At 40.8% G+C, this 15,095-nt stretch overlaps 1 protein-coding gene and 1 non-coding gene across 2 annotated transcripts in view; both read right to left on the bottom strand.

Moving 5' to 3' along the window:
* Positions 1-8,308: 8,308 nt before the first annotated feature.
* The window catches only part of ZCCHC24 (zinc finger CCHC-type containing 24), a 111,512-nt gene continuing 104,725 nt past the window's right edge, over positions 8,309-15,095 (bottom strand). The window contains exon 4 of the mRNA XM_028729180.2: positions 8,309-8,661. Coding sequence (XP_028585013.1) covers positions 8,548-8,661 — 114 coding nt within the window. The 3' untranslated portion in view covers positions 8,309-8,547. The remainder of the gene's footprint in view (positions 8,662-15,095) is intronic.
* Positions 9,773-9,854, bottom strand: TRNAL-AAG (transfer RNA leucine (anticodon AAG)). The gene is given in 2 exon segments: positions 9,773-9,810; positions 9,818-9,854. It is a non-coding gene; the product is annotated as a tRNA-Leu (tRNA).

Genomic DNA, 15,095 nt, shown 5'->3' with positions numbered 1-15,095 from the left:
ATTCTTCCAAAAGAAGAAATTGCCCGGTTTGAATAGTGCTATATCCACTGATTGTGTTACAAATTAATTTCATGTAACTTTAATTATTAGAAACTGGAATTTTCCCTCAGAAAAATATAGCAGCTTTCCATTCTGGAAAATTTCCCGCCTCCTGTCACAGTAAAAAAATTCTGCACTCACCCCAGACATTGTCTTCTCCACTATGTACAGAGTGAGAGTAGGGAGGAAAGTGCTTCATGGGTTCTCTTTTTGTTATTGCTGAATTCACTGGATAAGTATCTCCACATGTATCTACTTACAAACTACACGTTATCTGATTCTGGCTAGTATTTCACTTCCCTGTGAAGGAAGCGGGCAAAGATAAGAGGCAGCAAAAACCGCAAATGCAACGAGTTATTAACTTAATTTCAAGCCCTAATTTTGCCTGCATAATTAACTTCAGGCTTAAAGATATATTCTTCTGTCCCACTTAGGAATGATGAGACCAAGCTGAGAGTGTAGTTGTGGATCCATTCAGCTGAGATTTAACTAACTCAGGGGTGTTAAAGCCTGATTTATTTATTGACAGTCCTAGATTGTATAGCCAGAGATTCAAGATGGGTTCAAGTGTTATATGTAAAAGAGCAAAAGCTGGAGGTTTGGTTTCTCTGTGTCTTCAGATGACAGAACCCTGCTGTGCAGGTTCACATTGTGTGTGTGTGTGTGTGTGTGTGTGTGTGTGTGTGTGTGTGTGTGTGAAAAAAGGGAGGGATGTACCTTTTTTTTTCTCCCCCCCCCCTTTTTTTTTTTTTGCAGAGTGTGCCCATGCACAATTCTTACTGTAGCACAACTGAAGCCAATAGCCAGCATGGGCCAGGAGAAGTGTTGTGCTGTGTTAACCTATCCTATACTATTTTGTCCTGCTATGCTGCTTTTGCTTGTGCTGCCACTTGCACAACAAAAATAGCTTGCACAACATTGCAGACTCTCCCACTTTTTGCACTAAATGGTTCTTGCCAAGTGACCTCAGGGCTTCTTCCTCCAACTTGCACTCCAGGTCTGGATTCAGGCATGGTCCCAACGCACAAAAGATGTAAGAGGCACAGAAGGAAACAAATTGGAGAACACTATCGTTTGTTTTTGCAGTATTTTAATACAGCATTAAACTGCTATAATGCTAAAAGCAAGCCATATACTATTCAGCAAATAAGGCACATGTCGGAATGCCATTTTATGGACAATCCACAACAGAGGTTTGACAGTCTTTTAAACAACCCAGTTAACCAGTTATCACCTTCGTGGCTGAAATAAGCCTGGCACCCCTGAGGCCTATGTCCATAGAAATGTTATCATTATTATTATTTTTAAGCTGTACAAATTAATTACCAGTTACAGAAGAGAAAAATTATACGACTGAAACTGAAAAGAAGTCTGTGGGTACAGCTATGGTGTTTTTTTCTTTAAGTTTATAAGTAATTGAACTAATCTAAACTGGTAGGCGTTAATATGATAAAAGGGTTAGTTTTATACAATGTAGTGATTGCTGCTCTAAATAACCGTTGTAAAGGAAAAACAAGCCCAGTACAGGATTGAACCTATCTCCTATTTTAGCATGGTTTAAGAATCACACAAACAATCTTAATATAATGGAGCTATGTGAAACCATAAAGCGTAAAATGCATATAATACGTGCACATGCATATTGTATCATTTTATGAATTCTAAATAATAAAACAAACACAAAATGCTTGTGTCGATCTAACTCTTTCTTGATTATGGCCACTGATTGATAGTACTGTATTGTTTTACTGCTAGCATGGCATCGCAAATCCCACAGAGTCTTTGCAAACTGCTGTGAGCCTTCCTTAGCAAAACAATGTCTCCCCCCTCCCACCCACCCACCCTGAAGAGATAGTGTGAAAATAATAATAATCAGATAATATAACCGTCTTACAGAATTTCTGAAAGCCAAATCTGGACTCTTTGGATCATTTCACACATTACATTGCAACAAAACCAGGGAGCTGCAGCAAACCCTGCTGTCGAATCTAAATGATGTTACATGTTTGTCACATTTACCCCCTTGCATGTTAAGGTATGCAGTAGGTTATTTAAAAAAACTAGATGTACACCTGAAAAACATAATGTGTGAATAAGTCCTTTGATCATTTGCACTTCAAATCTAACTCTTTGCACCGGAGTCCCTGCTATGCTACTATAAAACTGTGCCGACATAGAAGTCATTATAGCCCCATCCTAAGCATAAGTTTTGGGAGTGGGCTATAAACAAGTGTGTCTTTCACAAGGTCATAAAGTGATAGTGTAACATCTGATTCTTACCAAATCAGTTATAGCTTCTCTAAAAAGGCAATACTTTTCAAAATACACATATAAATAAACCGAATAAGCATATTAATATAAGTTCTAAACACCTGAATAATATACTGGTTACTTAATACTGATATTTTCATCCAAAGGAAAACAACAACAAAAACAACAACAATATGGCTTAAAGAATTGCAAGGGTTTTTTTTCTTCATGTCAGAATTATGTACCAACTTTCATATAATATTCTATGTAGACAATATTTCCTTCTTAATGTAGTTCTGTTGCATACTTTATACAGACAAAAGCATTGTAAAAAAAAGAAAAAAGCAAAAGCAAAAAAGCAAATTCCTTTCATAAATATTTTCTTGAGGATACACCCTTAATTTTGTATAATACTTAAGAAAACTCTTAGCTCTGTTAGTATTCTAGTAAAAAAAACCAAGGCCCTTTTTGAAAGCTTCAGAGTTGTAAAAACACTTTTTAAAAAACCCAAACAGAACAAACGATAGTTTTTTTTAAAAAAAAGGCCCTCAAATATATACAAAAAAGGTTACTGCAAAGAGTTTCCAGATAACAATTCAGTATTACAAAGAAATATTTGTAACCATTCAAAAATTTAAACACCTAAAAAGTATTTTCCCCAAAATACACACACAGTATTAAAAAGAAGAAAGGAACTCTATGTCAAGTATAACTCAAGATAAATACACATCTGCAAGTAAAACTGTAAAATATTTCATAACAGGGGTAAACAGTAATATCAATTGACTACATCTATTAACTGCACACGATTGTCCCTTTGATATTCATCCTAAGAAAACACAAACCTTCATTTGTATAGCTACAATTTCAGTCGTCTTACTGAGTGCTACAGCCATTCAACAATACTTCCAGAGGCAGTGGTTTTTGTAGACATAAAACAGATAGGCACTGAGATCATATATATATATACACATACACACACTGCCTTAAAGAATGACAGTGTGGATCATTCCGTTAAGTCTGAATTAAAACCCGATATCTGCTTGCTTAAATTTTAACAAGGTTTACATGAGGATGACTTAGCACTTGCATGATCAGAAGCCTGAATAATGTCTAGAACAACGTAGTGTAGCCAAAGGTAAGCACTTCTAAGTCCCACTGATTACAACAGGTTTTGGGAGTTGCCTCATACAAAACCAAATAGTTGGCCCACCAAGATAAGAGCTCTCTAGTCTGCCTGGCAGTAGTTCTCCAATGTGGTGGGTGAAGGCATTTCTCAGCCCTGCTATCAGAGAACCCTTTTTTAAAGGTGCCAGATATTTATCCTAGAATCTTAGGCATGCAACCCATAAGGTTTGCGCTCTGGCCTATCCCCTGATGTGCTTAACTTTCCCATTGAAATGGATGGGACCTAAAAAGTGCTTCGCTTTGGCTGGATCATGTTACAACTAGTTTGGGAGGGGGAGGAATCTAACTCCATAATCCTAAACTCACATTTCATTTTCACTGGAATTTCCAGGTTCAATCAATTAGGCTCAAAAAGATTTTACACAAACAGGGGTTACATGGAACAGCAGGTGGTTCTGTGACACATAAAGCATGGCACTTTTAATGCATAGATCTCTATATTTTATTTTGTCGTTGGCACGTTTGTTGGAAAGCCAGTGCCCCCACATACCAGAGGTAAATATAACATTGGCACTGGTAGGAGAGTTGCTAGAGACCTGCGAGTTGCCAATTCACAGGGGTGAATATGCACAACATCTTTTCAGATGGGCCTTCCAAAATCAGCACTTAGTACTCCCTGAAAAGCCACTACTGAATACTAGAGGGGGGGGGCGGCGGCGGCGGCTCCAGAGTGGTTTTTAAGACTGCTCTATTTGCTTCTGAAAGAAGTCAAATTTAGAAGCGTCTTTATATACCAGTCAAAATAATCCTGCACATGTACCTATAGGAATGGCTTATCTTCATATGTAAAAAAGAAGTGTGCAAACTGCCCATTATTTTTTAGCACATTTTCCAGGTGTGTTGTTTACAAAGCGTATTTTTGGCATTTTCTGCAAGTGGATGTGATGCAAGAGCACTAAATTTGCACTAGAAATGTATTTCTTAAAAAGAGACAGATTGTTTTCTGAGAAAAGTTGGGCATTGCAATCCCAGTTACAAGCTGTCTTAGTTCATATTTCACTTTTCCTTATTAGATATGGAGATATTACTGCTAACATTTTATAAGTGGTCAAAGAGAAATACTGTATATGATATAACATATGGCTCTTTTGTAACCATATTGTTAACTCTCTTGCAAGAGTGAAACAGAATTAACACTAAGAGTTCAAGTTTTTAAATGCCACCACTCACCTCCACATGCCCAAGATAATGAGCACTGTACTGTTCTTTACACAGTCACTTAATCTGGCAATGAAATGGAAGGAAAGTTAGAACTTTTTATACAGGAGCAGTCTTCCTTGCTTTCTGCTTTTGATCAGCCCCTTGATCACGTAAACAAAGTAGATAAAGAAGTTCAGGGTTTTCTGTCTCAGGATAACTGCTCATGTAAACAATATCTGATGCAGAAATGGCCTGATCCCTTGCTTTTGTATAATCACAATATCTTCAAGTGGTCACTGAGTCACTCATAAGTCACTCAGGGAACTATATTTGAAAACAAAAGCCACACTGGCTCTACAGTTGCATTTGACAGAATTCATAATACCCACAGAAGGTAGGCATGGTGATTCATGTCACACCCATTTTATTGAGCCCTAGGGAGAATTCATGACTTGTCAAATTTGATAAGATCAGTCATTATTGCAGGATCTAGCCCAGAGATACTGAGGCACAGTCACATGCAGTGCTGCTAGATGGTGCTATAAACTATTTAAATTAAGTTAATTAATTTCCACGGATTCTGAATGAATACCGCCTGTCATCCATATGAGACTTATTTGCTTAATGGAATTAGGAAAAGAAAAGGAATTTATGTTTTCGGCAACAACATGACAGGTTCACAACGAAATTTGTTACTGGAATAGGGCTTCTACTAATGGTTTAGAAAGAGTGCACCTGTTTCTTTAAAGAGCTCTGCCACATTCAGCTTCAGATTGGCTTGCGGCTGTACTTAAGTGCTGGTGTCCTCTGCTCCTAACCACTGTGGCATGGAACCAGGGTACACAGCAATTATTTTCAGAGTGTTGGTGGCGGTATGAGAAGCATAATTTCTCATGGTCTATCCAGTTTTGTTAAAGAGGTTTGGCAGGTTTCATAGTGCTTCAGAAACCTGCAACATCTCTTTGGCCAAGGTAACAGTGAAAAAGACACCTCCACCGTAGCACTTTCAATGCTCTTCAAAACCACTGTCTGCCTTTAGGCCCACATCCCACAGGTGGGACCATAGCTCAGTGGTAGGGGGTATGCAGAAGTCGGGAGGAAAGTGTTTACTGCCTGAGATCCTTGAGGGTTGCTGCCAGACTGACTCAGCATAAGACAAATTCCTGTGTTTACCACGGGAATGGAAGGAGCCTGAGCTTCTGGACCACTGCAATGATGGTTGACGATCTGCCCAAACTCTCTTTGCCCTGCAGCCCACTATTACCCTACTGGGTTCCAGATGTGAAACATCTTTTAAGCATTGTTTTCTTATACATGATGATAATCAGTGAAGCACTTCACTGCTACTGCTGATAGAAATACTCACCGCACGTGTTTATGGATAACATGGCATCATCCCTAGCTGATCTGACATGAGATGATTTGACACAGAAATGATCCTGCTTTGCCAGGAACCAAAACATCCCCGTTGAAGATCATCTCAAGTGAATATTACCCAGAGCCACAGTCCACCTGTGATTCTCTGTAGAAACAGGTTGTGTAGGCAAATGGTCCAGTCACTGCTTTATCCCTGCTCTTAAATTTAATACATAATACAGAAAGGAGTTAGAGCAGCTCCAATAATATATCTGCTTCACAAATAACACTTGAAAATTCTCTCACTTGGTGCAATTATTACATTTCCCCTAAACTAATATAGTAAAGTTTTGGAAGATAGGAAGAAGGGACAGCTTTGCAATGGAATTTCCTTTATGCATTCCTATGATATCCCTATGGCTACTTAGATATATTATTTGATATTTAATAGGAAATTGGTGTAGTTGTTTCCTGAAAGTGTCACTGAATACACAATAAGTAGGCCCAAGTATATATATATTTTCAGTTAAGGTATGGAGAATACGTCTCCCATGATTCACAGTAAATTTACCTCTGCCCACCCTGGTCCTAAATACTTGTACTGGCATATATTCTGCAGTGATGTTGAAGTAGCAACCCTGTAACGGCATGCAATATGGTTTGGGTATTCTAAACAGTTTGGGTGCTCAGTCTTGTGATTGAGCTTTTTTTGGTCTTATGTGTAACAAAAAGTAGGCCACATAGAAGCTTATAAGCAGTGATGAAAGCAAGTGAATGAGGTGTTCCTTGTCCCAAACTCCCATCATGCTTTTTTGCTGTTCTAAGCTCAAGGCTGATTAAGGCGTTATGGCCCCCACCAAAAATCGTTGGCGTAGTGGCACATGAGGATTCTCCATAACCATTTTGCAAAATCATAGGGTCTGCTGTTGCGAACATGGAGAGCTTCTGAACTATTACATTGCTCTGCATGCGCCTTTTTGTGATGAGCTTGATTACAAACATGCTTTGTGCAGAGTACCACCATGCCACAACAATTTTCAGTGGACCCTATCTACTTGAGGGGTGTAACGTATGAAATTTCCTTCATTTATAATGTAGGCAAAATTGTTGGTGCCATATTGCTTGGCAAGTCCCAAGTGTATAGCCATTCTTGCCCTCCGCCATCACTGTCTTTAAGTCATGTGTGGCTCAAGCACAGTTCAAACAGAGCTCATAAATGAATACATCAACAATATTTTTTTTGTTTAGGAACCTCTGAAGGGTTATGGGGAAGCCCCCACTATCTATTGTTTAGGAGCTGATGTGTGTCCATCTTGAACATAGTGTGTGAGCAGATCAGTTAGTGACACCTCATTTCACTGCAGGAAAAATCTAACTGCACTACAGAGTATGTGAATGAGAATTATAATGGGGCAGGGAGGGCTTGGGATAGCCTGCTATGGTGAGACAAAGAAAGTTGAATTTATCGTGTTGGCTATATAAGGTGGTTGGTTATGTGGCATTCACAACAGTAGGAATTTCAGCCACCACTTGCATAGCAAGTACATAAAGAAAGGAAGGAGAAGCTTTAGAAATTGTGACAAGGGAACGGTATTGGTCAACAACGCCCTGAAACAACAAATGCATCCTAAGCGCATTTGCTCAAAAGTAGCCTTATAGATTTCAGTGGAACTTCTTCTGAGGAAGCATGCTTAAGACTACTGGCTAAGAAAGATGAATTCCTGATCGACCCTTCCTGTTCTACCATTATACTTCCATGCAAAACACTCCCTCAAACAATTATTCACTTGTTCTTTTTAACCCTCAAGATTCTATTAATCAAAAGCCTACCAAAAGTCTCATTTCAGTGGCCCTGGACTCTTGGAAAGCAAGCAATCAGATGCAACTCTCAGACCAACCCTAAAGTCAAGGAAAATGAACATTCCCCCCTCCCACACACACGCACATGCACACCTTTTTCTAGCTTAGCCCTCATTGTATTAGAAAAATATATCGTTTGTGGCATTGGCTAGAACCCACATTTAACATTTCCACCCATTTTGTCTAATGCCTGCAAAAGCCATGACGTTATTATATACCTCTCTTGACAAACAATACTGTTTCACCTGGGCAGGATATTGGAACTGTGTAAACAATCAACAGAAACCACGTCGGTGATTTCATCATGAACATGATGGGCACAGCCCAGCAAAAACTGCTACTGCACAACCACCACCCCACCTGTTTTAATCTGGCTTGTGTGAGGCTGTTATGCAAGACTCACAGGAAAGGATGATGGCAGTACAGCAGCAGCAGCGCTTGACAATTTGTGCCCTACATCAGTAACATCTGTTTCATATATATATATATAAACACACCATAGTCCTATAAATACAACTTGCACGTATACACATACACAGGAAAAGGGTTACATTCTATTAAAGGTAAGGCGTATTATTAGTTTGTTGATAGGCAATATTGGTGATGTTTGGGGTTCTTGTCTGATGTTCTTTTTTCCTCCCCTCCTCTTTCCTTTTGACTGTTTGCTGCCAGAGGATGTAAAAACGTGGTGGCAGAGTTGATCCCTGTGTTGATTTATTGCACACGGCGGCAGTAGTACCCCAACACTTTACATTTCTCACAGAGATGCTGAGGGTGTTCTTTACTTTGATCAGAAACATCCAGGCCGTCGGGCTTTTCCAAGGGTCTCTGCATAAGGAAGGTAAGCACAGGCATACATTCATGTTAATGTGAACTGAAATGCAGCTCTGTTCCAAAGACACATGAAACCATAGCAATATGCAGCCATTCTAAACATTGTAGGTTAGGAGATGAGCAGAGAACTTTTATAGACGGCTGCCCACTGATTAAAGAACATTCGATGTTGATCATTGCCACAAATTCTTAAAACACATAGAATCACAGGGTACCACATACAAATTAAAAAGGCAAAGGGTGAATGTTTAACAGTAATCTGTCTCCCATGTGGTTTACCATTTAAAATATGGTTTACCATTTAAAATATTTGCATATTGCCAGACTCTCAGGATAAGTGGGCTGTTGAAATACCAAAATTGTCGAGAGCCACCAAAGTTAGATCTGGGAATCCTCAGATGATGATATTATTATTATTATTATTATTATTATTATTATTATTATTATTACCCCATCTGACTGGGTTTTCTCAGCCACTCTAGGTGGCTTCCAACATATATGAAAACATAATAAAACTTTAAACTTTAAAAAGCTTCCCTATACAGGGCTGCCTATACAGAAGTCTTCTAAAGGTTATACAGTTACTCATCACCTTGACATCTGCTGGGAGGGTGTTGCACAGGGTGGGTGCCACTGCCAAGAAGGCCCTCTGTCTGGTTCCCTGTAACTTCACTTCACGCCAGAAGGCTCTCAGAGCCGGATCTCAATGTCTGGGCCAAACATGGGGGTGGAGATGCTTCTACATGTATACAGTGCTAAGGCCCTTTAGGGCTTTAAAGGTCAGCACCAACACATTGAACTGTGCTCAGAAATGTACTGGGAGCCAATATAGGTATTTCAGGACCCAGCGGCTGCTCCCAATCACCAGTCTAGCTTCCGCATTCTGGATTAGTTGCAGTTTCTGAGTCACCTTCAAAGATAGCATGGCCTGCACAACAGCTTTCCCTACTTGGTGTCCTCCAGATGTTTTGGACTACAACTCCCATTAGTCCCTGCCTGTGTGGCCCAGTGGTCAGGGACAATGAGAACCCACAGAATCACAGAACTGTAGAGTTGGAAGGGACCATGAGGCTCATTTAGTCCAACCCCCTGCATTGCAGGAATCTTTTGGCAAGGTGGGTCTTGAACCCACAACCCTGAGATTAAGGATTCTTAATCTCATGCTCTACCAACTGAGCTATCCCAGAAGGGTTCAAATCACCTGGAGGGCACCTTGTTGAGGTAGTCAGTTGCACAAGAGTGCAGAGCACTCTCCTTTTCCTTGCTGACATTAACCCTGGATGTCCCCCATCTGCAGTGAACACTGGGAAGCTATCCATATTCCTTTACATGTAAAGGCATGATTCAAATCTTGCCTCAGCACAGAACACAGCACTAAGAAAAGGGGGAAAGGGATGTAGGAAAGGTTGTAGAAGCCAATTTAAATGCTCTTTATGGCGTCAGAATTGCACATCTATCTCTCACTTCAAAGAATTATTGTCAGAGCAATGTATAGGTTTTTGGAGTACCACATATATTCTATGCAATCATCTGTTTCCTGCCTCCCCATCACCCTGAGCAATATGCTCACCATCCTCTCCCCGCCCCCCCCCCCCGCCAAATATATGACCATGATTTTGGCTGAAGTACTTTAAACGTTTTTATTCTAGCGGAGCAAGAGTGTTTCAGATTGCAGCCTTCCTGCTCTTTCCTCACCAACCCTCCCCGAAGCAGCTTTAAAATCTTAAGACATTTTTGAAGAGAGACATAATCCAGAAATGAAATCAGCTGTTTATTCCCCAGCAGTTCACTTCAAATGTCTATCATAAAAACAAAAGTGCTGTCTGAAATTACACACCGTGTAAGTGAGATGGAAACCAACCACTAGCTAAGAGTTGGAAAGAACAACCCTAAGGAAATGAGCAAAGGTCTACTACATTTTAAGATTTAAGCAAAAAATAAATACCCAGCTTGCTCTTGTACCTGAATAGCTGCACTGCCATATTTCTTGAAATAAGTTAAAATTATGAATGAACTTGATAAAATCTGAGGGTTTATATCTTTTCTTCCCGGCATTCACAAAGAGAGCCCCCCCCCCCCCCCCCCGCAAGGGCCTCCTTTATTCTGTGCTATGAAAGGTCTGCTTAGGAACTGAAGGTTTGTGCAATTTCCTCCTCCTTCCCACTGGCTCTGCTGCAATGGTAGCTCCACTGCTTTGGCCAAAGTGGCCTATGAGGTTCCCAGCCAGGGGGCAGAGGGGACCCTGCCCAGTCCATAATAGAGGGGGCCAAAGGGCTCTAGCTCAGGACACTGTGCGAAAGTGCCTGGGGGAGAAGCTGCCGTGACCTGACCCAAGAGAGACAAATGCAGCAGTTATCGTGTTTATTGATATAAACTAGCTTAAAGCAAATTAACACAAATACGCAGGAATAATTTTTTCCTGGAAGTAGAGCAAAGGATGTTGGGGGTGCCAAGAGTTTCTTGGACCGCAGTCAGAAACAATATCTTTCCCTGGTTTGCTTTTCCCAGGCATTGGTTGATTTCAGTTTTATTGGCCTGCAACCCATTTAGATCTCAGAAAATGTTATTGTTACCAGCACGTTATGACATACTTGCAGAGGACAGACACTGCAAACACAGGAAATCAGGTTGTTATGGGCCAGTTGGAGGCCACAAAGCAGTGCTTGGGCTGCATGCATCTGGTGAAGTGTGGCTGAGGTTCAGGCTCCAGAAACAGCACAAAAGCAACAGGCATTAAACCAGTATGCAAACCAAAGCATAGCAAGCAAGCGCAGCATTTTGTGAGGGTAATGATGGCCATAGTCTAGAGCAGTAGTGGGGTGGCCCAGGTTTTCTAGTGGAAGGAAGCACTGTCCACATCAGTTCATTTGCCAACTACGTCCTAGCAGCTTGGATGTAGGGATGTACGCCATGGTGGAAGAGACTTTGGTGCAATGCAGTGGGTTCCAGGGCATGGTCAGTTCATGTGGGGCACCAGCCAGGACTTGGCTGTTGCCTGATGTGTATCAAAGGCCAAAGCTGACAGTGCAGATCCATGTGTTTAAATGTGGATCTCTCCCATCACATAAAAAATAAGGCATGGGAGCCCAAGAGCAAAAGGGGTGAGGGACACTAAACCTTTTCCTTGCCTGCCGCCTCCCTGCCCCACCTCTCTGGATCTCTTCTCCCCATCCGCTTTTCTTCCGCCTTGGCTCCCTTCTGGTATCAGAACTTGAACTGGAATAAAAGTGAAGTTGAGGAGCAGACCAAAAGTGGGCAGAGGGATTAGCACTCCTCAGAGGGAGTGCAGGACCAGTGTCAGGGGTTGGACTAACCACAGCCCAGCAGAGGGCCCCCTGCAGATGAGAGATGCGTAACCAGTCTTCCATTGAGAAGTCCCCAGCAGAAGTAGAACAAACACAAGGGGAGTGGTCATTGCAGGATTCCTTGCAATGATCACCTGTTTCTCTTATGGGAAGTGTTCCTGCAGGTTGCAGGGCAGAGATTGAAACAACATATTATTCTTTATTACAGTGCTATTTTTCTAGAAAAAGAGATGCCAAAACTCACCACGAAACCTCCTTGTTCACTTATAATAGCAATGGTGCCCACCTGAGAGGTACTGGAACTGAGTTCTGGTGAGTTCTGGCTGAAAAAAACCTGCTTTATGTTGCTATATTCCCATAATAACTATTATATATCCTGTAATAATTGCCACAGCAAGAATGTGTATGTGTACACCAAGACTGAGGATGCCTATATCATACCACTCAAATTTAGTTCACATTTCTTCAAAATTATTGTTCATCCCCAACCAAAGTTTATTATGGTTTTTTGTGATCAATTAGCAACTTTTATATGTGTTTATGTATCTGAGGCTTAAATCCCCCCAGTCCCTTTCATCTTGTTTGTATGAATAAATGTACACTGTTAATATGGAATACAAAGTGAGAGAGAGTTGTTCTTTGCACAAATGTGCATTCTGACCAATGCACACTTGCATTACACACCAATTTAAGCCAGGGAAAGCACTTTAAGTCATGTGTGAAATGCCCCAAGTAATGGAAGGATTTGGCTCAACCCTTCATTTCATACACAGATGATTTCTCTGATAGTTTTCTGGATGCCAAGCAGGTAATGTTGCAGGTAGTTTATATGTATTTTTCCTTCTGGAACACAGGACAAGAACCTTTTAAAGGAGAGAAATGTTTTTGGTGACACGTCTGGAATTCTGTGAGCAATTTATATGTTTCCAAAAACCCTTCACTCCCAATAAAACAGTATCCAGCAAAGCAAAGCAACTACCAACTGGCTGAATCTGAACCCAGTTCTGCAGCTGTCGTTTCAGAAACAGCAGAGAAGGCCAAAATAACAACAATTTTTAAAAAAGGAACTTGACAGGAGGCCAACCAGGAAGAAGCCACGGCATTGATGCTTCTCCTAGAAAGTGGCAGGAGGGAGGGGGGAAATGACCATTCAGAGGCTGGCATCTGGGTGGCAACGCTGCCAAGAACACCCAAGGAAATGGATATGCATGCCAGCTCAATCACGAACCCACTGTGACGTCAAACCAAAAGGGCAGCGAATAGCTAATTGAAACGAAAAGCAGCAGCCTCCTGGGAAGGAGACCTTGTTTCTTTTAGAGCACCACCACAGTGCTATTGGTGGTGGGGTGGGGGGGAAATACAGCCCTAACTAACCACACTGAGAAAGAACTATGTGTTAAAGGGCGACATGGAAACTTCCCTGGAGCTGCGCTGATTTGAGGAATGAAGGCTGCAATCCTCAGCACACTAGCCTGGGAGTAAAGTCGCCTGAGCTGAGTAAAATGTGCACGGCGTAAATGTATTGGAACATATTGTGTGAGAGAGGGCTACGGTTAATTAGCATTTGTGTTTGCATGTAGTCAAGAGTTCCAGATGAATAGATCAGGTGCCAAACCGCAACTGATTTGACATGCCACAATTAATTGCATGCTGGTTTGAATCATGCCTTGAAAAATATTGATACAGTCTTAGAAATAACAAATGTCAGTAGGAAACAATACTATAATGAATTTAAACTACATTTTACTAACATCTTTGGGTTCAGATACATCCAGGTTTTTGTCATCTGATGACATCGAGGCGAAACAATTGATGGATGTGGATTCCAGAGGGAAAGGTGCCACTTTCCTGCCTCCAATGTCAGTCCCATGAGCTGCGTTTGCACATGGGTTGTTCCAACCAAACCATGGTTTAATCGGAAGGAAGAGTGCTACATAGAAGTTCCTGTAATGCTGACCCCTTGCTCCTGCCATGTCTCTGAACCTAAGCCCATGGTTTATGTTTTCCCCCAAACAAACCACAAGTGAAGATCCAATTTTGGAATTTTGTGGGAGTTCCCATATGTCATCTTTTCCCAGGGCATGCCATCTTTTTCATTAAAAAAATGTCCAGTAGCACCTTAGAGACCAACTAAGTTTGTTCTGCTTTCATGTACATGCACACTTCTTCAGATACACTGAAACAGAAGTCATCTGACCCTTATATATAGTGGGAAGGTGGGGTGGGGGTTTTCTAAGAAGGGTAGTAGGAGATGGGTGATTGACTCAATGGGTATGGTAAACCTGTTGGCAACTGTTAAGGACTGCAACTAGTCCTACAAGAAAAAGCAAGGGATAGTATGCAGATTACCAAAAATAGCTTTAGCTATTTATATTTGGATATATTGGATTAATGGGTGCAAGAGTGACTACTTTGCCCATCTCTACCAAGATATATATGTAGACTGCTTTGCATATGCAGACTACTAAGATTTTGCCTTCCTGCCTCTGTTATCAGAGACTGTGTGTGTGTGTGTGTGTGTGTGTGAGAGAGAGAGAGAGAGAGAGAGAGAGAGAGAATGAACTTGTGTGTTGTTGTTTCAGCTGTAGATGGGATGCACTTCCCTTCATATGGAGCAAGGAACAATGGAGAAAAGCCGTTTTCATATTTAACCCAGGTTCTCAGAATTTGATCTTAAATCATCAAGATGTCAAGCACAAATAAGCTGGGTAGGTTTCACAATTTCTGGGAAGATCATTTGAGAAGGGTCAGAGATTACAGTTAGAGAATGAGGAGAGCCATGTCCCCCATTTCTAAACTCTGCATGTGATTATCCGTCAGGATCAGCTATAGTTTTGGCTACCTTATGGTTCTACACACTATTTTTACATTATTATTTTTTTAAAAAAGCTTACTATCCCTCCTATTTTTACAAGAAATTTAGTTGTTGTCTTTTTTAAAAAAGAGCAACAAAATATAAAACAATCTACAATTCAACCAAATCATGTATAAAAACACAATACCGCAATATCAATTCCAAAGCAACTACCCGAGTTAAGCATCAATATCAAAAGGAGGAAATATTAAGTGGAAGGGCTTTTTAATCAGCTAGGTATTTTACCATTCATCCAAATATATATATAT

Source organism: Podarcis muralis, chromosome 6 (assembly GCF_964188315.1).
Source record: "Podarcis muralis chromosome 6, rPodMur119.hap1.1, whole genome shotgun sequence".
Taxonomy (NCBI): Eukaryota; Metazoa; Chordata; class Lepidosauria; order Squamata; family Lacertidae; genus Podarcis; species Podarcis muralis.
Note: the sequence above shows the minus strand (reverse complement) of the source record. Positions and strands in the feature narration are given on the sequence as shown.